Source organism: Bos mutus, chromosome 26 (genome assembly GCF_027580195.1).
Source record: "Bos mutus isolate GX-2022 chromosome 26, NWIPB_WYAK_1.1, whole genome shotgun sequence".
Taxonomy (NCBI): Eukaryota; Metazoa; Chordata; class Mammalia; order Artiodactyla; family Bovidae; genus Bos; species Bos mutus.
Genome location: NC_091642.1, coordinates 24331943 through 24356764, shown reverse-complemented (window position 1 = coordinate 24356764; position 24822 = coordinate 24331943). Strand labels below are relative to the sequence as shown.

Below are 24822 nucleotides of genomic sequence, written 5' to 3'. Positions count from 1 at the left end.
AGGAAAGCCTCTTTAGGTGATACAGTTGGCTTTTTCTCATGGGCATTCAGTCATCAACATGCATGATGGGATGGAAGATAGCATTAAGCCACTGGGACATCTCCTGCATCTTTGTCTTCAACTTGGAACAGCTGAATGAGGAAGGTGGGCATGTTTTTAAAATGCTATTTGCCTTTTAAATAGCCAGTGGGAATTTGCTGTATGACTCAGGAAACTCAAACTGGTGCTCTGTAATTATCTAGAGGGGTGGGAATGGGGGGTGGGAATGGGTGGGAGGTGTGAGGAAAATTCAAGAGGGAGAGGACATAATGTACACCTATGGTTAATTCATGTCAATGCATGCCAGGAATCAAACCAATACTGTAAACCAATCATCAATCAATTAAAAATAAATAAATATTTTTAAGTGCTATATGCCTTGCATAGAGTAGGCATTCAATACATAACTGCTACATTCACTTACTCTGTAACTGGATTTGTGTACTGAGTAACAACTGGCTTTTTCCCCCTGTAAGTTGCCACTAATAGGGATATAAGCTGAGTGGGAGGCAGAATTTCAGACTGCTTCCCCTGATACATGGTGACAACTGTGATATCCTCTGCAGCTAATAAGGTCAAGCTATGGCTGTGGCATCTTCTCCATTGGGAGGGTGACTTGCCTACAGCTGTAGGAGACGAACCTGCAAAGTGACTGCTCAGACTTCATGGGACAGAAGGAAGCAGGCTCAGTGTGCATAACATTAAATAAAGCTGGGACTGTTTGGTGGGTGTGAATAACTGGTATATATCCAGTCCTTCTTACTAAAACTAAGAGGTCTCTTCTCTAGCTTTACAGACTGCTGTCTCCCTTTTATGAATTTAAATGAAACTTTGGATTTGTTTTCTAGAAATTAGCATTTAATGATATATTATTTTACAATTAATCCCTGCCTCCCCTCCTTCATTCACTCAGTATCAAATTCATGTGTCAAGTAAAGGGCAGGTATCATAAATACTAAGAAAAGTAGGATGTGACCTTATAATCATTCACTCATTAATCTATTCTCTCTCAAGTAGGCAGCAAACTCCTTGAAGACAAGACACATTTGTGATTCTTCTCTTGGACACCATCATATAATCAAATACAAAATAATTTGATCTAATCTATTTACTGCCCCAATGCTAGACAAGTTTTTACAAGCCATATTTCAAAGCAGAGGTCAAAAAATTTGTTTTTAAGGGTCAAATAATAAATATCTCATTGATGGACCACACAGTTTCTCATGCCTATTCAACTCTGCCACTGTAAAGCAAAAGTATCCATAGACAATATATAGGTGGATAAGCATGACTATGTTCCAATATAATTTTATTTAAAAAACAAGCAGTGGGCTAGATTTGCCCCACAGACCATAGTTTATCAATACTAGCTTTATATAACGACATAAATGAATGGAACATATTATAAAGAATACCGATTAAGGATTTAAATCAGTGGTCCTTACCTTTGTTTGAGGCGTAAATTTCTCTGAAAATATGAATAAGCATGTCCACTGGGAAATACACTTACACAATTCTGCATTCAGTCCACCAACTTTACAGCTGAATTTATGTGTCATTAGATCCTTAACAGGTTATTCATGGGAAAGTAAGGGTATCTTTTCCCACCACAACTGGAAACTATCATACTCTCCCTTAAACTACAATATGTGGTCCTTATCAGAAATTGGACAGCAACTGAACATCCTTGGAAACAAGCAAGAACCTTACTTGTGTTTTCTTATGGCTTTGGTCCATCACAAGCAGCAAAGCTGTGACTCTTTCCTATAACCGCCTTCACACCCTTCCCCATCCAGTCCTATTCCTCAGTTGAGCAAGAAGCCCTGGGCCCATGTACATCTGCTTGTTGACCTCCATCTCCAGCCCTCACTACGTGGGGCATTTCACCCCCATATGAAGACTCACCAGCACGCAGTGCACAGGGTCCCCTCTTAGGTCTGTGTCTGGAGCCTGCAGCAAACGCCAGTCTCTGCCTTTGTTGTATGTGATGAAAGTCTTCACTTGGTTGTCAATCTTCTTGTTAGCCAAGAACATTCCCTTTATCCCTGCTACCTGGGAAAAATGGACATGGCTGAAAAATACCTCAATTTGAGAAGAAATGTAATTATTGTACTTACAAAAGAAACCAGACTATCAAATGCAACTGTGATCACTTGTCTTGAAGGAATGAGAGTGAGGGTTGTGCTTACGTACGACTCCCCGGGCTGTGGGAGACAATGCAATAGCCCCATGCCCCCTGTGCTTGGGCGATCCCAGTGCAAGCTTGACAGTCTTCTTATCTCCTCTAAGGTAGGTTGACAGTAGCTTACAGCTGCCTAGAGATAAACTGATGCTGTTGGTTCTGTGCTTGGCAAATGATAAACAAATAGGGGGGTACAATACTTTGGCACCTGATACGAAGCACTGGCTCACTGGAAAAGACCCTGATTCTGGGAAAGACCGAAGGCAAAAGGAGAAGAGGGTGGCATCACCAACTCAGTGGACATGAATTTGAGCAAACTCCAGGAAATAGTGGAGAACAGAGGAGCCTGGCATGCTGTAGTCCATGGGGTCGCCAAGAGTCAGACAAGACTTAGCGACTTAACGACGACAACTTTTATTTTATTTTAGGCAAGCACTCATAGTCTTAAATACTTTATCTCCTTTAGTTATTGCAATAGTCCTTTTGGGTAAATATCACTTACTCTATTTCACAAGTGAGGAAACTGAAGCTCATTCAGGTAAAGTGAGTTGCCCAGGATCACAACACCTAATGTCATATAGATGGTAAGTGGTAGCCCAGGGATTTTAACCCAGAGCTCTGTGGTTTCACAGCCCCTGCCCTTAATGATGAAATCACTGCACTATTCACAGCCTTGGGCAATTAAAAGAGATCAGTGCAAACTCTGGATCTGATGACTATCACTATTTTTTTTTTTTCTGTAAAAGGTCTATTAAACTATCAAAATACATTAAGCAAAAGAGAACAGCTTTTAAACATAAAGAAGTACGTTTTCCTAAATTGTCAAACAATTCCTCCTCAATTTCTATAATACTATTAATCCTACCATAAACAGCCCTTATAATTTATTTGACTCTGCAAACATGATTACTTTTTCTCTTTTATATCTTAGGAAAGATGCAACAATAAAGAAGTTGCCAAAACTGTGCAGGAACAAATCATTAATTGTGTGCCATATTTTTCACATGTTTTAGAATTAAACATATTTATGCATAATTGACTCTACTTTAAATTATAACAATCCAGGAAAACTTGGTAGTGAGAAAAGTGTCTGAAATATGTTGACAGGTGCATTCTAACATTCTGCAAAGGTTATCTCATTTAATCCTCACAAAAGCCAAGGAGATACAGCCTCATCTGAGGATGAGGGAATAGAAACTTAGATTAAGTGGCTTTCTGGAGCACAGGCAGAGAGTAAGTGAATAAGCTAGAAAGAATACCTGAACCCATTTAACTTAACTCAGGTCCTTTATCTGACTTCCCTTGTATATTATAATATGAAAAATTTAAGCAGAAGGATGAAACCATGGTATCAGTCCTTGCCATGTACAAAACGCTAAACTCAGTCCTTTTTAGGTAAAACCTCCAATATTTGCTATAAACCTGCACAGCACCTATCATCCCAATTCTACAGATGAGGAAACAGGCATAAATGAAATCTAATTGCTGAGGATCACAAAGACTTGGGGTTCACACCCAAATCTGTTAGACTTCCGACATTCTTTCAGCAAATACGGCTCTGACTTTGTCAATTCAAAGAGGCTGGGCTTCTATCAATAGAACATGCACGTTTTGCCTTTGCTTTTGACACAGTCAAACCTCATTAGTTCGTACCTGCTGTTTTGGCATCTGGGATAATTTAGAATTGAGCCAACTTTGTACTCTTTTGCAACAACAAGTTTGTTAAGCAAATAAATGGTATAAATGAGTTGCTGGGGGGAATACTTTGAACTACTTAGGAAAACAAGCTTCATTTGGGGCCTGTAACAGTAGCCAGAATACTTTTTTACACACTGTGGATCCTCCACAAATGTGGAAGACGTAAATTTCAAGGAATACTCTACCTCTTAACAATGGTATATTAATTGCAAACAACGTTTATTTATTCACTACACCGGCTCCATAAGGATTACACACCAGGGAAGCCCATGTTGGTCTTGCATATGTTCGAGAGGCTGTTACATATTTAAATGACACTATACTGACAATTCTTTAAAGCTTTGATTTCATAAATCAGAATTTTCCCACAGTTGTACCTGTCTTCCCTCCATAGCAGTACCAAACATGGACAATGCAACACTCGAAGTTTATAGGACATAGAGAAGGAAAAAAAAAACATTACCTATTCCAGTTGTTCCCTTGCCGTTTCCCGCCCTGTTCCTCTTTTGGCCCAGGTGTCAGAGCAGGGCTACGCGTGTTTAGAAGCTGGTGCATTTGATTTGCAGAAGCGGGTGACTTTATTGGCCCCTGATTGTCTGGCTTTATCAAATGCCTCTAGAGCTTTGTAATTCATCTCTGGCAACCTGGCCTTCAGGTTTATCTTGAGGAGTACAAACTTAGCAAAGCCAGGGGGATGTATCACAATAAAGGATAGAGCTGAAGAAGGTCTGCTTATTTTCCTCCTGTGGCCAAGGCACTTAATCCGGGAAAATCCCATTTGGAGTGTATTTTTATTTTATTTATTTATCTGTTTATTTAGGCTTCTTGGGCTTGGTCTGCAAAGATGGTCAGCCTTGCCGGCTGTTAGGTTTTCGTGCCACTCATGGTTCCTTTTCCCTGAGCCTGGGAAGCCCGCCTGCCTGTCTCAGTGCATGCCTGTTATGAGGTCTCGTTATGTTTCTAGAACTTCTACCCTCTTACTGTGGACTCTGGATACAAAGGGAGCAGTATTAGTACCCAAAATGTGGAATATGTGTGTACATGTGTGTATGCGTGTGTACATATATGCACATATGTAGTAGTGTGTGTGTGTGTGTGTGTGTGTGTATGTGTCTAAGGTCTAGGTTTCTGCTGAGGATGAGGGTACACATTTTTGTTTCCAAACAACTCCCTCTGCATTCACATCATGAGCCCATTTGTGCACTGGGGTGGGCTGTGGTGGGATGACAGGGCAGGTTGTGGGGTGGAGGGTGGACTAGTATTCCCACTGAAGCATGCCTTCACGTAGACACAGAGGTCAAGAAGATGCACCTATGGAGATGGCACACCCCGCTGCTGGCAGTCTGCCTCCCTTCAGGGAAGAGCTGCTATTACCTCTTCTGCCTGTCTCAATTCTGCACAAAGACGCTGAGTATGTTGAGAAGCCACTTTTATTTCTTTGTCATATGGGGGAATATGATACCCAAAGTTTCAAAGTTATTTAGTCATTATTTCTTATTCTCTAACATCCTACAAGCCAAAAATACCACATTGACTGGATTTTTCAACATGAAGTGTCAGAGTTCAAACCTCAAGACAACACAAAGCCCTGCCCTCAGGATATCAGCCTCAAAGTGCCACCTTTACTTCTCTTCTCTTCCTTTTTTGATCATGAAGGCTACCCCCACTCCCTGGGACAGCATCCCAATGCTGATCTCTCCCTACCCATCCTTCAAGACCCAGCTCAGTAAGTCTTTACCAGAAACCAGAACCTCTCTTTTAATCCTGACTGTCCCCAACTCTTCTTCTCTGCCCTTCAATATGTCTCCCACACAGATGGTATCTATATCTTGGCTCTCAACAACCATGTAAGCTTCTCAAGGGCACTGGTCTTCCTGGAAATGTGTCTGGTACTCCTCAAACTTCTTACCACATGTGATTTCTTCCTAGCTTCTCCTGTCATCTCGCACATCATCATGTCTCACTTGGGTATAACTTCTGGATTATCATTCAGTCCACCATATTCTCTCATTGAAATTAATAATGGAAAGTCAGTTTATACAAGAAGTGCTACTTTTGTTTTTAGTAAAATAGTAAGAATTCTGCATTAGAAGAGAGAACGAATTCATAGTGCCCCAAATTGATGAAATACTTAAGAAATGTCAGACATGACATGAAAGGCTTTTTGCAAGCAAGTGCGCATCCATCCCTCCATGCAGGGTAAGTGGTACACTCATTGCATCCTCATCCTACACATGCAAGAACCAATCACTCTAAGGTCATTCCCCCAATAACTTTGGGGATGCACTCCACATCAGTGTGTCTGACTTGAGAACCCAAGAACCTAACCCTTTGGCAATACTAGTTCTTCAAACTCCTCCCTCATCCTGAGAGAAATGTTATATGTAGATATTACAGGAAATTGCTTTTCATTCATTCTTCAGTACATGTACTCAGTAGTTGCTCAATGAATATTTTTAATATCCATCACTTATGCATTCTAAGTACCAGGAAAATAGCACCTAGAATGTCTAAGGAAGTATACATTCACTCTGCAGGTTTTTTTTGAGAGTCAGAATATGCCAGGTCCTGGGACTTAGATTTCTTTAGTGATTTTAAGAAAGAATTCCAGATAACTCCTTTGTTTCTTAATATTCCTCCCTAGAAGGTGCTCTCCTACCCCAAATCTTTCATACATTCCACATGGTGGCCATGTTAGAAAGATTCCCACACAGGAAAGTTTGCTTATTTCCCTAATGCTGACTGGGAGCTGATTCTTCCCATCCTCTCTATCTCAGACTTTAATTATGAATCTGAAATATCAAACTTAGAAGAGAATTTAAAAAATGAATAAACGACAATGGCAGGAAAGAGAACATATTGCCACCATTATGTCTTTGGAGACAGGATATTTTTTGTTCTAAAGAGAGGATCCCAGCCAGGAGAGACACATACCCAGCAAGTGCCTTTGTCATCAGAGAACCCACTGCCAACAAAGACTAAGTATTTTTTCCTTCCCTGTTGTCTTGGTCAGGAAGCACTCACCTACCCAGGGAGAGAATCACCTTAAATAATTAGAGGGTATATTCTATGTCTTGCAATAACTATGTCCTAAATGGGAGAGGAATTTTCTTCCCTACCTCTTATGCTGGATTGTAAGAGGTAGTCTTTTCCCAAGAATCAAGGTGTAGCTACATCATCAGAATTGTGGAGCTTTCTCTTTTGGAGAGAGGTGCTCATAACATCAGAGAAGGCAATGGCACCCCACTCTAGTACTCTTGCCTGGAAAATCCCATGGACGGAGGAGCCTGGTAGGCTGCAGTCCATGGGGTCGCTAAGAGTTGGACACGACTGAGCGACTTCACTTTCACTTTTCACTTTCATGCATTGGAGAAGGAAATGGCAACCCACTCCAGTGTTCTTGCCTGGAGAATCCCAGGGATGGGGGCCTGGTGGGCTGCCATCTATGGGGTCGCACAGAGTCGGACATGACTGAAGTGACTTAGCAGCAGCAGCAGCAGCAGCTCATAACATACAGAAGACACTATGTGTGTAACAAAATGCACTGCTCACCAGTTACACCTGTCATACCGCCCACTGTGCCTCACTCATGCATGCATACATTCTGTGCATTCTGAATTCGCAGCCAGGTGGCTACATTCTCAACACAACCCCTTCTGCTTGTCTGGGATGAACTGTCATTGTCCATTAAACCAAAGGGCTCGCCATCATCATTAATTAATATCCCCTTCCCAGAGGAGGGAGGATATTGCCCAGAGCTGTCAGACTCCGTATCATCATCCACTCCAGACAGATATACCAGGAACCATGTGTCTCAGACACACTCATCGCAGCTCTTTTGCTCCGGCCACCATTAAGCCTGCTGTCTTCTGTGACCTGCTCCACGTGGTGCCACTGGAGAATTGTGCTCCTCAGGAATGACAGAATCTTAGGACACTTGTTTCTAGGATTCTCTTGCATGAACACATCCACCAGGCAAAAGTGGGAGTTTCGGGATAACATAGGGTGAATTTGCTTAAACTGCAGGCTCAGGACTTGGTGTAGTAAATGATGAACAGGTCCAAAGCCATCATCTGTTGATTCTGTTTATGCTGGCTTTTTCCCAGACCATTTTCTTCTTCCCGTCTGATCTCTTCTGTAGGTATAGTCTAATATGATTTATGCTGCTCTCTAATGGGCTTCTATCTTATGGTTACTACTTGGCCACAATCAAATAGAAGCCTGAATGCTGATCTTTCTAGAGACACACAATAGTTTCTAGTTAAAAGATTGCACACTCTAGAATGCAGATCCTAATCCTGACACTTATGAGCTTTGTAATCTTATAAAAAATGATTGCATTTTCTCTGCCTCCATTTACTTATAAACAAGAGTGATGATTACAGTCCCTGTGTCATAAAGTTAATATATAGATTGAATGAGATAATTTAAAAGCTTCTTTATAAAGCATCTAAATGGTATCCCAAATATTATCTATTTACTGTGATCTTTCTTCAACAAAAATCACTACCCAGCATTTTTGCTCTGAGGCCAACTTTCCTGACTCACATCTTGACTCTTCATGAATGGGGTCCATGGCAATGGTTACCTCACATTGAGGGGAATTTCTGGCATTTCAATAACTAAACCATGTAAGATAGGGCCCCAACACTTTGTCCCCAACATTTCCCTATCTCAACACATACATACACATGGTTCTGGTGTAGCTGCTGCTGCTAAGTCGCTTCAGTCGTGTCCGACTCCATAGACGGCAGCCCACCAGGCTTCCCCGTCCCTGGGATTCTCCAGGCAAGACCACTGAAGTGGGTTGCTATTTCCTTCTCCAATGCATGAAAGTGAAAAGTGAAAGTGAAGTCACTCAGTCGTGTCTGACTCTTTTCGACCTCATGGACTGCAGCCTACCAGGCTCCTCCGTCCATGGGATTTTCTAGGCAAAAATACTGGAGTGGGGTGCCATTGCCTTAGAGAACTGCATTTGTTGTAAGGTTCCAAGGAGAGAGTGAATAAAATGATTATTTTTTATGAGAACTGTGCCTCCCTCTGCATTTCCCACACTGACTTACCAATGATACATATGCCTGATACCCAGACTCATCACACAGTCATGTTACACAGTTCACCTCGGCTAACATAATTTAAACAGCACATGAGAACAGCAGGTGATCAGCATGTAGAAGCCAAGAATGCATGTCATCTTCCTCTGTCACCCCCAAAACGTGAGCAGATGTGCATTCTATATATTCTATCTCTGTCACCCCCACCTGGCGTGTTGCTCATCTCTCCTCCTTATTAATTCATTTATGGATTTTCTTGCTTCTCATTTATCTCTAACCACTCATCATTCATTGTCATTCTACTGGGAAATTCATGCTGGATGGCTTTCAGCTTCCTGCTAGGCAGAACAATCAGCTTTAAGGAACACTTGTGCCAGGGTCCGTGTCAGCCAATATTCTTTCTATCTAGGTAATCAGCCTATATGGCATTGCTGCTCTGATCACATCAATTTCAAATCAAGTTGCTGTGAACTGCCAGGTTAATAAAACAAAGCCTCTTCTTGCCCCGGCCCCAGGATGCAGAACACCTTTACAGAATGTAGTCCCACCACCGTTCAAAGTGAGGATAATAAGAGCCAGCAGCTTCCCTACAGACAGTCAACTGAAAGGAGAGATACAAAGGGAAAACACAAAGGTTACCAAAAAATGGCTGGCCGTGTTCAGAGCCACTCTGGTTCCTCTTCTCAGCCCCTGCCTGTTAGTAATTTTTGATTTCAGAAAACCATTCATGGAGACAGTTGCAAATAACAGGACATGACAAAGTCATTCTTGTTCAAATCTGACATCTTTTCCATCATCAAGGGACTAATTAAAATGTTTTCCATTTTGGCAGAAAATAAAATTAACCAGAGAAACCATTCCACATGGACTTAAAAAAAGGGAGAAGGTCAGCAGGAAGGAAAAACACCAGCTGAAAATCAGAAGATGTTTTCAAGAGAGCAGGGACAGATCCAAGGCCAGAGAAGCCAACTGGCTGATTAGTGTGGGACCGTTGAGTAGATTTCACACTCTCGAAGCAAGCTATTTCCACTGTAAATGCTGGATCAAAGCAAGAAAATGTGTGATATTTCAACAAAACACACTTAAAGTTTAAATGTTTATATGACATTTACAAAAGAGGACTGAAATGTGGTAATTTACATTTGTTTATAAGAAAAGGTTCAGATAGTAAAGAATCTGCCTGCAATGCAGGAGACCCGGGTTCAATCCCTGGTTGGGAAGATCCCCTGGAGAAGGAAATGGCAACCCACTCCGGTATTCTTTCCTGGGAAATCCCATGGACAGAGAAGCCTGGAGGACTATAGTCTATGGGGTCACACACTCTGAGAAGAGTCAGACATGACTGAGCATGCACGCACAGCATAAGAAGACAACTTTGGTGATAAAGGATGGCATGTGGCCTTGCTAACTGCAATACAGGAAGAAGTAGAGATCCTGAACAGTGGAAGTACATTGGGCATTTAAATAATATGGGTTGGTTTTAAGATTATAAGACTAGAACATTGTTTTCAGGCTTAAACTCATTGGAATGTAATATTGATTATACTATCTATAATCTGTTGAGTATTGCTATATTTCAGGCACTGTTCACAGTACTTTAAGAAGATTAGCTTATTTCATCCTCAAAGAAATCCTATCAAGTAGATATTACATTTATCCCCTTATTTTAAACAAGGAGACTAAGGCTCAAAATTTGTTGGATTTATCTCACAGAGATATATATGTGTCATGGCCAGGATTTAAATCCAGCCTGCTCGACTCCAAAATTTACACCCTAAATCACAATTTTATCCAACATGAATTTAAAAGTAAATCACTAGAATATGTAAATGTTTTCCAGAATACATGTTCTGTTTGAGGCTGAGATATATGATACTATATTTATCGGGAACATGGGCAGGAAATGAAGTGGAAGAAATTTGTGACTGCATAATAAGTTTGCAGGGTATTTTCCTAAATATATACACACAAACTATGTCGTATGCTGTCTACTGTAATTTCCATTACAAATACTTGAGCTCTGAGTTGTGCTTACAGTTCGCTAACATGCCTTTATGCATACAGAGAAGTTTAGATACTAGAAAAAAATTCCCCAAAATACCTAAAGATGAAGGAATATAGAGAGCATTAAAAGAATTCCAATGATAGGTTTACATTTCTTAAGTGAAATTGGCTTCTTTCTTTGACATAACTGGATATGATTCCCTTTCTACTCATCACACAAACAACTTATATTCTCTGAGCTTATCCTCAACCAAATGACAGTATCATTGTGACTGAACACATTTAAATCAGTTTTATAACTATTTTTCAATAGAATATAAGTAGATGTTTGCACTTCCCAAATTCCAAATATGTTTTGTAATGGCTCATTATAACCCACTATGAATCCTTCATAGCACAAGACTGACACATGGATAAAATCTGTCCCCAAATAGCAGCTTTCTTTTACCTGACTCTACTTTAGATAGCCAGTAAAGTGTTGGTGTTTGTCATGAAAGCTAACTGAGCCAACACATGACTTTATTTTGAACCTGGTCCTTCTGAGAAAACAAGGGTCAGAGTTCCCTTAAGGAAATCTGGTAAACTCTGCTTTTTGTTTCTCTTCCTTAGCCCTCTTTAGGAAAAGAAAGACACATGAATCTTATCTTATACATTGGACCCCTGAGAAGATGGCAATCAGCCTGTAGAGGTTATGTAGTCAGAAAGGTCTTCAAGTCCAAGTGAGTGTCTTTTTTCCCCCAATATTTAGCTACAATAATTTTCAAGTTTTAGTTTGTATTGGAGCATAGTTGATTAACAATGCTGTGTTAATTTCACATGTACAGCAACATGATTCAGTTACACATATATGAAGGATAGCTTGAGAGTTTGGGATTGACAAGTACACACTGCTATATTTAAAATAGGTAACAAACAAGGATCTACTATATAGCACAGGGAACTCTGCTCAATATTCTGCATGAACTAAATAGGTAAAGCATTTGTCAAGGGAGTGTGTTCTGATGCAATGCAAAGATGTTCTCTTCGTTCTTTCTTTTGAGATGTAAGAGAGCACTGCCGGTCACTTCTTTGCTCCACCCCTGACATCTATTAGTCCTTTAAGACTATTTTCAAACTTCATACTAGACCCACTCTTATTCAAACCTTTTAATTACCTGACTGCTTCCCCAGATACTTTCCAAGTCCTCTGGACTTGGTCAACAAAGAATTCCTCCCAGAGATGTCTTGTGAATTGCAAATTAACCAATATAAATGTTCTGCAATCCCTTCCCTCTCCCAAACAGACTGAGGCCATGTAAGGAACTAGTCATTAAAATGACTGAGGGAAGGGCCAACCCATGGCCTTCAACTGCCGGTCAAAGCACCGCAGTAGCTGAAGACCACACATGTCTTGTGACATACCTCATAGAGGTCGATCATGACGTTGCCCTCGGGGCCTCTGCTGCTCTGGACATTCTCTAAGGCCAGGGTGAAGTAGACTCCACGTGTGTCTGAGATGTAGAGGTTGTACGTGTCATTCTGGTTCCACTCCTGGACCGCTGCAAACACTTGGTTCTCATCCGTGCTGATGACGTGCATGTCCTAAGGAAAGACACAGGGAAGGGGAGAGGAAGAATATTTAATACATGCCCCTGGCATGTATCCACAGAATGTGAAGATGAGAAACACCAGGACAGGCACGTAGGTAGCATGAGGGAAGATAGAGATTTTCCTTTTGTGTATCTGTGAAATAACAATTAGTTGAGTGTTAGCCACATATTTCCTTTGTCACTTACAAGGTAAGGTCATCAGAAAATAAGACAGAGATGCCTGGTAGCTCAGTTACAATATAATTGCCTCATTAGATACTTTGAAGGATAATTTCTCAAAGATGTATGACTTTGGAGAATCAGGCAGCCTGATAAATTTGCAAAACACAGAGTACATGCTCAAAAGGCGTATATGAGACAGAACGAGGGACAGGGAGAAAACAGACAAGCTTTGCATCTCTCAATGTGGTCTATGGAACAGCAGCATGACCATCACCCGTAAGACTGTTAGACACATAGAACCTCAGGCCTCACCTGTCAAATAGAAACCTGTATTTTAATAATATCCATGGATGGGTAATATGCACATCCAAGTTTGAGAAGCACTCCCCTAAGGCTCAGCAAGCCCTAGATGTCCCAGAGGAAAAATGTTTACCTGAGACCCCAGAGTACTAACCTTCAGGTTAATGAGCACTCCAGGTCTTAGCTTATCTAAACATGTACCCTGAGAAGTTCAGCAGGAAACCTTAAATAAAAGAGGGAAAAAACACTCTGCATAATTGATGATGTTTTCAGCCTCTGGTTGTCCTGGAAGATAGAAACAAGGCAGAGGTAATGAGAGGCAGTGAGCAGAACCCCTGGGGTGGCGGTTCTGAATCCTTTCTCCCCGACTTCTGACCCCAGAGGAGTAGGTGTTCAGTGAGAGGCTGACACAGACCAGGGCTTGCTGTCTCAGACCAAGGCCTGCCATCTCCCTCAAGGATGCCAGCTCATTCCTCTCAGCAATCTTTCCCCCTTCACCTAAGGTGGTACATATCAGTATCACTTTAAAAACCCCAAATCAAAACAAAACAAAACAGAATTGCACATAAGCCTAAAGGTAGAAGAACAACCTGAAAAGATCCTTGGCCTTTGTGTAGCTCAGTGCTCAGACTCTCCAAGAGGAATCATCCATTCTACTTGAAAGGCTTCAGGACATCCATCAGTCTTCCTTGACAACAATTCCAATTCTACCTAACTTGTAAATTTCTCATTGTAATCTCTGCCCATATTCTCTCAATCAGTCAGTCAGCAGTTCAGCTTCAAGTCTGTTTTAGACACAGAGGAATGAGCCTCTCATTGTTGATCATAGTGAACTCAAGTGATTCTAGAAGGAAGACGTCCTTACTCAAAGGGTTTCATGTCCCTGACCCCTTTTCAGACCTTACTGCCATACTCTGGAGTCTGATTGCAATTTTATAGGAATAATCCAGAGTCAGGAGCCCACCAATGAATCCTGCCCATGGATCCAAGGTGGTCGATAACGCAAAGTGAGGTTTGGTATAAAAGCTGCCCAATGCATGACTTTACTTATGTACATTTTATTTTTCTTATGTACATTTCTTCTGGCAACGGTAGCTTGATGTTCTTTGACAAACATTCTCATCCCTCTCAGACAAATTTCCCTCTATGCTCAGTCTTTGCTACTTTCTCCCACCCTCAGCACCAGAAGTGATCTTGCAAGCCTAGCATTCAGGGAACGCTGATCGTTGGATTGGCAATGGACATTCCACCCAAGCAAACTTAAGACATGATTCTAGAATAACTGTGAATTACTACACAGAGAGAGAAACTATATTTTACTGTTAGTTTGCAAGCAGTCAAAATAAAAAATAAAATCTAGATCTGTTTGAGATATATCTTGCAGGTAGAGGATAAGCCAATCCAGAAAAAAAAAAAAAAAAAGGTTCAAAAGGTAAAGAGAGATGATTCAAATTCTGTGACACTCTTGGGAGTCTCTGAATGTGGATACCTAAGAAGTCTGGCCATGTGTGAACTTGTTAGAGAGGACAGTAAAGCAAATGATTGAAAGAATGGTCTTTAAATAAAGCTAAGTTCAAATCCTAGCTCTGAAATTTAGCTATGTGAACAGAACTTTGTGCCTCAGAATTTCTACCTGCAAACTAGAGATAATAGCATGTCCTTCATGGAGTTGAAAGGATTAAATCAGTTAGTAAGTATTAAGCATTTAACAAACAGTGCCTGGAACCATACATGCTAGCTATTTTTAGTTACACAAACCCTAAATCTCCTTTGTTGATTAAGCCAGGTTGATTTGGCCTTTCTGTTCATTGCAAATATTAGGGTATTGAAATATTATATTTACATATATTATATATACACTAATACACTTAATAAAAAAGTGGTTCATCCACATGTTTTGTTTTGTTTTTCCTAATGGAAGCAATTAACTGTGGAAATTAGCCCAAGGGTCATTCATCCATGGAGGGCCAATGGTTCCCCATTTCCTACAAGACAAATATCAACATCCTTACACTAGCATTTAGAACCCTTAGACAACTATTCCCAATTCATGTTTCCTTCCTTGTCAGCGGGGTGTAGCACCATCCCTGAGTTCAAGCTAAAATATTTCAGCACTAACCCGAACATCACATAACTAATTCCCACCTCTGTGTCTTTGGAGTGAATCAGTGCCCTCGTGAACCTTCGAGGTCTGGGCCACAAATAGACGATGCATTAAATAATCTTAGGTGCCAGAGTAAATCATCTGTATTATCCCAGCCCACTTAAACTTGTCCTTGGTAGATGTGGAAGAGAAAACATGGATGCTTTTAAGTGTTTAAGTCACTTAGAGAACTATTCACAGAACTATGGCTGATTCATGTTGATGTATGGCAGAAACCAACACGACACTGTAAAGCAATTATCCTTTAATTAAAAATCAATTAATTAAAAAACAACAGATTAAATGGTCAGCACCAGATGAGGGCCAAGGACAGATCTCTTTCTCTAAATACAATCTAATTTTATTGAATAGACTGTTTAAAAATGACAGATGACATTGGTCTTAAATATTTTAACTGAAACCGATGACATATTTAAATACCATCTTTCCTTTTCTTGTCTACATCTACTTATATCAGGAAAACATGCTATCTCACCCAAAATGGCACTTCATGTTGAAAGCTCATACTGAGACACAGAATTTTAGACCAAGAAGTGAACTCTGAGATCTTTTAGAGCATTTCCCAATGTCCATTCGATAGGACATCAATATTGTTGGATTTTAATAGTTTTTTTTTTAATGGATCCCTTTGTAAAATGTTTTGATGAATGCAAATTATACAGCTTTCTTGCTCACAGGACATCCTAGAATCTTTAAATACTGGTGAGCTTGTTAGTCTCCAGACAAAGAGCATGGAATGGAGTTTATTTCCTTTTTTAAACTTTCAATCATAAACCAAATTTTCATGAAGCATCTCTAAAGGCATTTTATTGAATAACACATTTGAGAAAATATTATTTTGAATCTAAGCTCTGTATGTAAAAAAAGAAGAAAAAAACGAAAACAGAGAAATTGATAAACCAGCCCAAGGTTCAGAGCAGGTGAGTGACAGATCTAGGTCTGGAATTAGGGTCTCTCGCTGTGAATCAAGCAGCCTTTTCATCACCCACACCCCAGTTCACATCGATCTTCTCCAACACAGACAACTAGATCCATACTAATAATAATATTACCTTGCTTTTATAGAGTATCTGTCCTCCAAAATGCTCAAAGCACTTTCATATGTATTGCCTCATTTATCTCACTTGAGTAGCTCAGAATGAGCTCCAAGTATGTTAAGGGAGGAAAATGGTCACTAGCTCTCCTTCTGCTGGGCCTCAGGCTCTTAACAGTAACAGCAATATTAAAATCTCCCCACCCCTGCTTTCCGATCATCTTTGCCACTGTATTATTATTATTTTTTAATACAGCTCAGGTTAACCTCAGTCTTTTCAGAGCTGATGCAATGGAAGGGGATGACTAAAGAAAATTTGAGCATGGAAGTGCTGGCTTTTGTCTCCCTTCTTTCAGTGAGCATGGAGCTTTGCTCCTTTCCTGCTGCGGCAGGAAAAGGTTTGATACAGGTCATGAAACATATGCATCTTTGCCATGGATCACTCCACCCAAGCTGAGGCTTCTCTCTGAAGGTGTAATGGGATTGTAATGAGGCATCTCTTTGCCTTAAATAATAAACACCTACTTGGACCAAATAATATATTAATTTGCTGTAGTGGCTCTGATTTTTCTGGAAACAAGCTAAATTAATCACCGCATTCTATCCTCAGACCTCAGATGAGGCTGAGTAATGGAAAACGCTCATCTGGGACAGTGGAGTGGGGGGGTGGGGGTGCAGATAGCCAATTTAGGCTCAAAGTAAAACTTCTCTTTCCAGATTGGCACGTTACCACTGGGTGCGATAATCCACAGTGATTGGTGTGATGGCTATGAAAAAGCAATGCAAAGTATGCATTTCCTAACACCAGCCAAGGGACCAAAGTGATTTCTTTGATTTTAAACTACCATTTCTGAGACAACTTAGGTCAATGGGACTTTTTTTTTGGACGCTACTCAGTGTATAAAAATCTGAGGGAGTGGGAGGTGCTGCTCCCTTTTAGTTATAGAATCTATTAATTTATTTTGAGAGTAGAAGAGTATAATACAAGGAATGCTGGTCTGGGAGTCCAGAGACTTATATTTTAGCCTTGATTCTGCAGCAAGTAGCATTTAGTTTAGCTGAAACTTATTCCACTCACAAAGTATATTCCCAAGAAAAAGTAAACAAGAGATGAGTGGCTCAGATATGCTGTTTCCTGATTTGGTCCCAATTCCCACATGCCTCTTGAACAGAAGCATCTCACTGCATTGAGTGTATTCTTGTTTTTAAAGGTGTAAATCTTGCAAGCCAACTACTTCATTTGTCAGTCAATCAAAGTCAGAAACTTATTTCAGTGCTCAAGGAAACAAAGCAAAAGAAATAAAACCACCAGCTCTGTGGAACTTACCAAGATAACACGATCATCTCCCTCATGGACCTCCCTAAAAGATTACCAAGGGAAATTTTAACACTGAATTTTTCTTTTGCTGACTTTACCCAATTCTCATCTAAGGCACAACTCCAATGTTGTGTTTGTCTTTTTGTAAAATGCTATGCATGCTATGCTAAGTCGCTTCAGTCGTGTCCGACTCTGTGTGACCCCACGGACAGATAGTTCAAGCTAAATCACGAGTGAGGAGCATTTAAACATATACAGGCACAGGCATACAGTTCTGGGCAATTACCACTGTTATTAATCTCTTAGCAGCTGAAAATAGTAACTACTCACATGGAAATAGTTTTTTGAAGTTAACAGCATAATTTAATGTGGGTTATTATCTCTAATGGGCTGAGGTTTACAGCTCACCTTTCACTACGCTAGGGTTAGGGGCAGAGTGATGGCCAAGAAGGAGAATTCTGCCTGGAGAAGCCACTGGCTCTCCTGGGAGAGAAGACCTGCAGTGCCCTCGTGCTAGATCTACCACAGGGTCCCTGGGCAGGAAGCTGGTATTGGTCCAAGACAGCGTATTACAAACTCAGCAATAAAAACACAAGACACAGAGTCATGAAGATACAATTGAAAAGAAGTTATCGATGCTCCTTGTTCAACCAAAGATTTCAAAGCTGAGCTGCATTTAAACCTACACTCTTCCCTTCTTATAACCACATACATCTCCCTTGTTTTACGATCCACACACCCACCTGTCAGAATGGCTATCCTCAAAAAGCTCCGAAGGGTTAGCAAGGATACAGAGAAAAGAGAACCCTAGTATACTGTTGGTGGGAATGCAAATTGGCACAGTCGCTGTGAAGAATAATATGGCGGTTCCTCAGAAAACTAAAAATAGAACTACCATATGATCCAGCAATTTCAATGCTGGGTATATAGTCAAAGAAAACAAAACACTAATTAAGAAAGATAAATGCACCCAAATATATATATATCAATCGGAGAAGGCGATGGCACCCCACTCCAGAAGCTAATATAATACTGCAAATAAACTATACTTCAATAAATTTTTTTTTTTAAATGAAGACGCATTTCAGTGGTTGTTGCTAGAAAAAAAGGCACGATGCATTAACAATTTACTGCCACTTAAAATACCACAGTGGCAACAAGATCGCAAATCCACAACTTTGAGCGCCTAAGTAAGTTTCACTTCCACTAGGTGGCGCTCCGTATTAACACAGTTCTTTAGTGTTTATGGAGAGACAGCCTGGGGATGTGAGCTGTTGGGAGTCTCTTGTTTGCCTCTATTTTCAAAACAGTACGTTTTGGGGAAAGTTTAAAAAATTAGCTGTGTCGCTGAACCCTAAAGACAACTAGTCTCATAAGTTCCACTGGGAGGGAAAGCAAAGGTCAGAAGCTGTATCACTGTATCTGTGATACAGTGACTGTATCACTTTATAAATAATAACAACAGGTCAGAATACACATGTATCATACCTGTTGCTCTGATATACTGTGTGTCCAAAGCATAGTTTCTGTTTTGCTAAAAACCAATACATACCACTTGACAAGCAAAAGCAAATCAGTTATCAGTGTACTCAGATGTCCCTGTAGTAAGAATTCCAAAGAATCAGAGAGAGAGAGAGGAGAAGAGGAGTACGAGAGGGAGGGGCCACTGACAGAGAAAGGAAGATAGTGAGATTGGCAAAAAAGAATATAAGTGAATTTGAGAAATGGAGATGGGGGATTTAAAAAAAAAATAACTACAAGAGACTGAAAGGGTCATTGGGAAAAAGAATAGGTGCTGAAATAGAGGAGCTGATTCAGGCCATACCTTGGGCAAAGCATATTTGGGGAGCTTCATCTGGGCAAACGCATTCCTTCGGTAGGACACGTAGTAATGTGGCCGTCCCCCTGATGTCAGCTGCAACGTAAGCACAAAGGTGGTAAAAGGAGTCACTACCAGTTACAGGTCACAGAAGAACAGTCCCTGCCCGGAAGGGGTAGGTGCCAGCACAACAGCGCGAGTGACTGCTGTGGGCAAGTGTAAAGCACTGGCACCCAGTTCCAAAACAACCCAGTGTATGTGAGCTGGTCAGAGGCCCAAACTGAGCCCCCTTGACAGAAATACAATTCTTCGACTTGCCCTGTGGCTCAGAAGTCAGGAAAGAATTTTGGTTATTTTTCTTTTAACTGACACAAGCCTGAGAGTATATTGGATCAGAGCCCCTCAGCAACCCAGCTCTCTCTAGCCCCAAGACTGTGACCACACAAACAGGTCCTTGTGCCACATCAAAAGGGAATGGACCAGGGCACACAGTGGCAGGACTGGTGCCCCCATCTCCGGGCACTGAATTCCAGTTTCGTGCAGTCGCACCACTGGCTGTGTGCATGTCCCACACACAGCAGTGCTGCTGACGTGATAGACGGAAAGCCAAGCCAGGATCATGGTTCTAAATCATTCTCGATCTCCCCCTCCCGGAAGAGAGTGGTGCGCTACTGCCCCAGGTCTGTCCAGGATGTACAGCCCAAAGAACCCGGTGGGTCTGAGGGAGGGGGAAGAGCAGGGTGGTCTCCATCTCAGTTGAGCACCATGAATGAGGTGTCAGGGCTGCACTGCCAAACTCTCCCTTAATCCACCTTTAATGAGATATTATTGACACATAACGTATGCAGTTTTAAAGTGTACAATATGATTTGATGCATACATATTATGAAATGTTTACCACATATAAGGTTAGCAATCACCTCCATCTTTTCATTTAATTAAGATTGTATGTGTGTGTGTCTGTGTGTATGTTGATAACATTTCAGACTTATTCTCTTAATAATTTTCAAGTATATAATATAGTACAGCCACCATGCCGTATACTATAGCCCCAGAACTTATAGCTAGACACGTATACCCTTGACCAGCATCTCCCCATTTCCCTAGCTTCTGAAAACCACCATTTGACTCTCAGTTTCTCTGGATTCCTGTTGCCACTCTTAACTCATATAAACACCTACAGTTTGAAGTCAGTTGGTTTGCATACTCAGAATGTCAACAAATGCTCTGGGTGAATTTTCATCAGACACATAAAAATGTGACTGGAAAGTTATCATATTCACCATGATGTGGCCAGCTCTCTCTTAGTCCTAGAGATGGGTTATATATTCATAGCGGCCTGGGTAAAAATACATATGAAACTCTAAATGCACACTTGATTCTTATTTGTAAGTCATATATGTGGATTATAAACTGTTAATAGAAAACAGGAAAGATCCCTGGAAGCACCACTGATGGAGAAATGAATTATATATAGAACCAATATGGGTAACCATTTTCCATTTTAGTGTCACTTGATAATTTGATGCTGAAGTTATCAGAGTGCTCATTACTCATTTTCCTGAAGAAAAAAGGAAGTGTGTGTGTGTGTGTAATTGTGAAATAGTTTAAAAGTACAAGGAATTTGAACATTTGCTTTTTGATATTTGGGATCAAATATTCTAAATTATAACTTCTTGCCCAAGTAAATATAGTAGTGTCTAGAATGTCTCAATCATAGTGAAATTGTATGTACGTAGTGTATTATATATAAACTATTTAGCAATAGTAACTTTGTCAATTTTAACATGAAAAGCAACAATTGAGTTTTTAAATGTTTTGTCCAAACAAGTTTAAAGTTTTATTAACTGCAAAAAGAAACAAAGGATACTTGTTCCTTCTCTCTTCTAATTGCTCCTGAACCCACAGTTTCTCAAATTGTTCTCTACTCTCTCTGGAAGTGAAAAACCCACCTGAATGTCTCATCTAAATTCTCTTGATCCTAATCACAGCAGTGTTTGACAATAATGGCTGATTACTGGCTCTGCCGCCCACCACCTCCAGCCACCCCACAGCTTGTTACCACCTGGCTCTCTATTTTTAAGGCAGGTTCAGAAGACGGGGCTTGTTGGCTGACTGCTCTAGGAAGAGACTGACATATCTGCTCAGTCCTATTGACGACTGAAGGGAGCCTCTTTGGAATGCAGAATGTGAGGAGGATGAATACAAGTGTGCATAGTTCTGGAGACAACCTGAGTATTCAGAGCAGTGTCCCCAGGACCCCGTTTTGACACATCCTCCAGACACTGCCCCAAGGAAGTGAAACAGGAGGGAAGAGGTCAGGGCAGAACCTTTAAAAGAATGACACGTCATAGGACATGGCAAAGACTGATTAGAACCGACTGGGTCCAAGAGGCGGGAAGATTCTGTTTCCAAGGCACCGTGAGCTGCATTATACACTCACTGCACTACTTTAGCATGCTAAAAGACATGTCAGCCAGTGCCATGGCAGTTCTGAGGGCAAGCATGAAAGGTCAAAAAGTCCTGGAAATGCCTGCCTCTTCCCCCCAGTAACTGGAATAATCCTCTCACTGATTAGCCTATGAAATTACCCAGGCTGTAAAAACTAACTGCCGTACTTCTAAGCTCTCACTTGCCCTCTGAGATGGCCCACACTCTGTGGACTGTGTTTCTCTCCAAATACATCCACTTCCTACCAATTACTTTATTTCTGAATTCTTTCACTAAGAAGCAATAACTTCAAGTTCACAGGCAATAGAAGGAATTACTATTCTGTTAGTATAGAAGCTTCAACTTGGTAATGTTCCTTTTGTTAAAAAAAGAATGCCTTTGCTTCTTTCTCTGTTGTTCTTCAGGGAGGGCAAGCAGGTGAAGGGGCTGCATTAGAAGCAGGGAAGGGAAATGTCTTTGAGACAATCAGCGGAAGCGGATCTTTCATACCTGAACAAACACATAATCGTCCTGGACAATCAGAGAGTCTGGGTCGATGTAGCCTCGGAAAGGTTTATTTCTGTTGGCTTCTGTGCAGTTCTGCATTCGGCATGTTAGGTATTGTGAATCTGAAAAAAGAAAAAAAGAAAAAAATGCGGGTGGGGTGATCTACACACAGTATATTAAGTCAGAGTAGACATTTTCTATTTCTCTTGCTATCTGCAATTCTTTCAACAAACCTCACATTCTCTGTTAACTACATTATTGTTGTTATTATCATTGTTTAAATTTTCATGATTATTTTACTCACTTGCTATCAACACCACCACCATTTCCCAGTGCCTCCACCAACTCTTGTTATCCTAGAATACTAAATTCTGTTAACTAATTTTTTTCCTTCCAAATCAAAATGAAAAAAAAAATTCAAAAGCTGGCAATAATACTTGTGCTTTTTTAGTTATTTTCCTTATTAATAGGATTCACTGCCATACTCTGATAAATAGGGAAACACACAAACATACATGCAATCATTGGTCATCTCATGCTAGAAGTACCCTGTTATAAACAATAAGGCCCTGTGTCAAGGTACAGGTTTTTCTGCCATTACTAATTGGAAATAAAACAGAATTGAGAAGAGCTTCCATACTCAAAACCATTGCTCTCATTTTATAGTTGAGTAAACTAAGAAGAAATGGCAACCCACTCCAGTGTTCTTGCCTGGAGAATCCCAGGGACAGAGGAGCCTAGTGGGCTGCCATCTATGGGGTCGCACAGAGTCGGACATGACTGAAGCGACTTAGCAGCAGGAGCAGCAGCAGCAGCAAACTAAGACCCTGCCTCTCACCTGAGACCAGAGCAGGTGATAAACATACCAGTAAAAATTACTTTTAACAGATTTGACCCCTGCTGCTGACAGTATTAATATATTGTACCAGGGAGGCTGTCTCTGTTTTTCAGCCACAACTGTTCTGCCCTCTCTATGAATCAGACGTCACTCAGAACTCCCTTTTGCAGAACTCCCGAATACATTCAAACCTTCCATCAGTGCTGCTTCAACCTCCCCTCATGCTAATCTCTTCTCTCCAAGTGATTCTTCTAATCTGACCTAAAATATGTTTAGAAGTTTGGCCACATTTTCTACCACTTAAGAGGCTTTACATTTGTATTCCCTCTGTTCTAAAGGCTTCCCCCCAGGTTGTTCTCTAAAAAGGTCTAGATTTCAGCTTACTGTTATTTCTGGGGGTCTCCTATGATTGCTTTTCAATAATACTCCATCCTGTTAATTCCCTTCATGGAACTCATCACAATCTAAAGTGAAAGTGAAGTTGCTCAGTCGTGTCTGACTCTTTGCGACCCCATGGGCTGTAGCCTACCAGGCTCCTCTGTCCATGGGATTTTCCAGGCAATAGCCCTGGAGTGGATTGCCATTTCCTTCTCAAATCAGCACATAGTACATAATAAATAAATATTCTTTGGAACATGGCACTTTACTGGAATATATCTTTTTGAACGAAAAAGGAAATTATTTTACCTTTTTTTTGATGTTTAACGAATGGGTGAGTTTGATTTTAGGACATACAAACATGTATGAAGAAATACACTCCTCCAAATGGAGAAATAAGGACATGATTACATGAAATGGGGGTAAGCAATCATATGCTGAGTTGGATATAAGGATTCACTAATGACTTCCCTGGAGAAAGCAATGACACCCCACTCCTGTACTCTTGCCTGGAAAATCCCATGGAAGGAGGAGCCTGGTAGGCTGCAGTCCATGGGGTCGCTAAGAGTCGGACACGACTGAGCGACCTCACTTTCACTTTTCACTTTCATGCATTGGAGAAGGAAATGGCAACCCACTCCAGTGTTCTTGCCTGGAGAATCCCAGGGACGAGGGAGCCTGGTGGGAGGCCGTCTATGGGGTCGCACAGAGTCAGACACAGAGTCGGAGATCCCTGAAGGAAATTTCTAGCGCTGCTGCTGCTGCTGCTAAGAAACTCTAGTCGTGTCGGCAGCCCACTACTTTTACTTAAAGCTCAGTTCAGTCGCTCAGTCATGTCTGAACCTGGGCAAACCTGTACTCTACAAGCAGTGCCACTAGGGGGCGACATGCACATTTGCTCCACCTGACCAATGGCTGACAGTTGCTGATAAGCTCTAAGGAGAGGAAAGGAAGAGAGCTTTATCCACAGTCTTCCTTTATCCTGCTGCCAGTGTGGGGATGGAAATAGCTCTCAAGTATATGTTTTAACCCATCTAGTCCTCCAAAGAATGACTAAAGAAAAGACTTCTACTCTCCCTTCCCCATTGACATTTTTAGACATTCTTATATTATTATATAAATTATAAATTATAATATATAAATTCATATAAATTATAAATATATATTATAATTATATATTAAATATATTATAATTGTATTTCTATTTTATAATTATTATAAAATTTTATATAAAATAATAATTATATAATACATAATATAAAATGTATATAATTTTAATTGTTACTTATATTAACTTTGATTAATAA

The 24822-nt window shown here is 40.7% G+C and overlaps 1 protein-coding gene across 5 annotated transcripts in view; it reads right to left on the bottom strand.

The window, feature by feature from the left end:
* Positions 1 to 24822, bottom strand: part of SORCS1 (sortilin related VPS10 domain containing receptor 1) — a 575198-nt gene that overhangs the window by 116613 nt on the left and 433763 nt on the right. For all 5 annotated transcript variants that reach the window (XM_070363590.1, XM_005897015.2, XM_005897018.2 and 2 more), the window contains exons 7-10: positions 22303 to 22421; positions 19369 to 19458; positions 12379 to 12558; positions 1945 to 2091 (exon numbers count right to left, since the gene is read on the bottom strand). In XM_070363590.1, coding sequence (XP_070219691.1) covers positions 1945 to 2091; positions 12379 to 12558; positions 19369 to 19458; positions 22303 to 22421 — 536 coding nt within the window. The remainder of the gene's footprint in view (positions 1 to 1944; positions 2092 to 12378; positions 12559 to 19368; positions 19459 to 22302; positions 22422 to 24822) is intronic.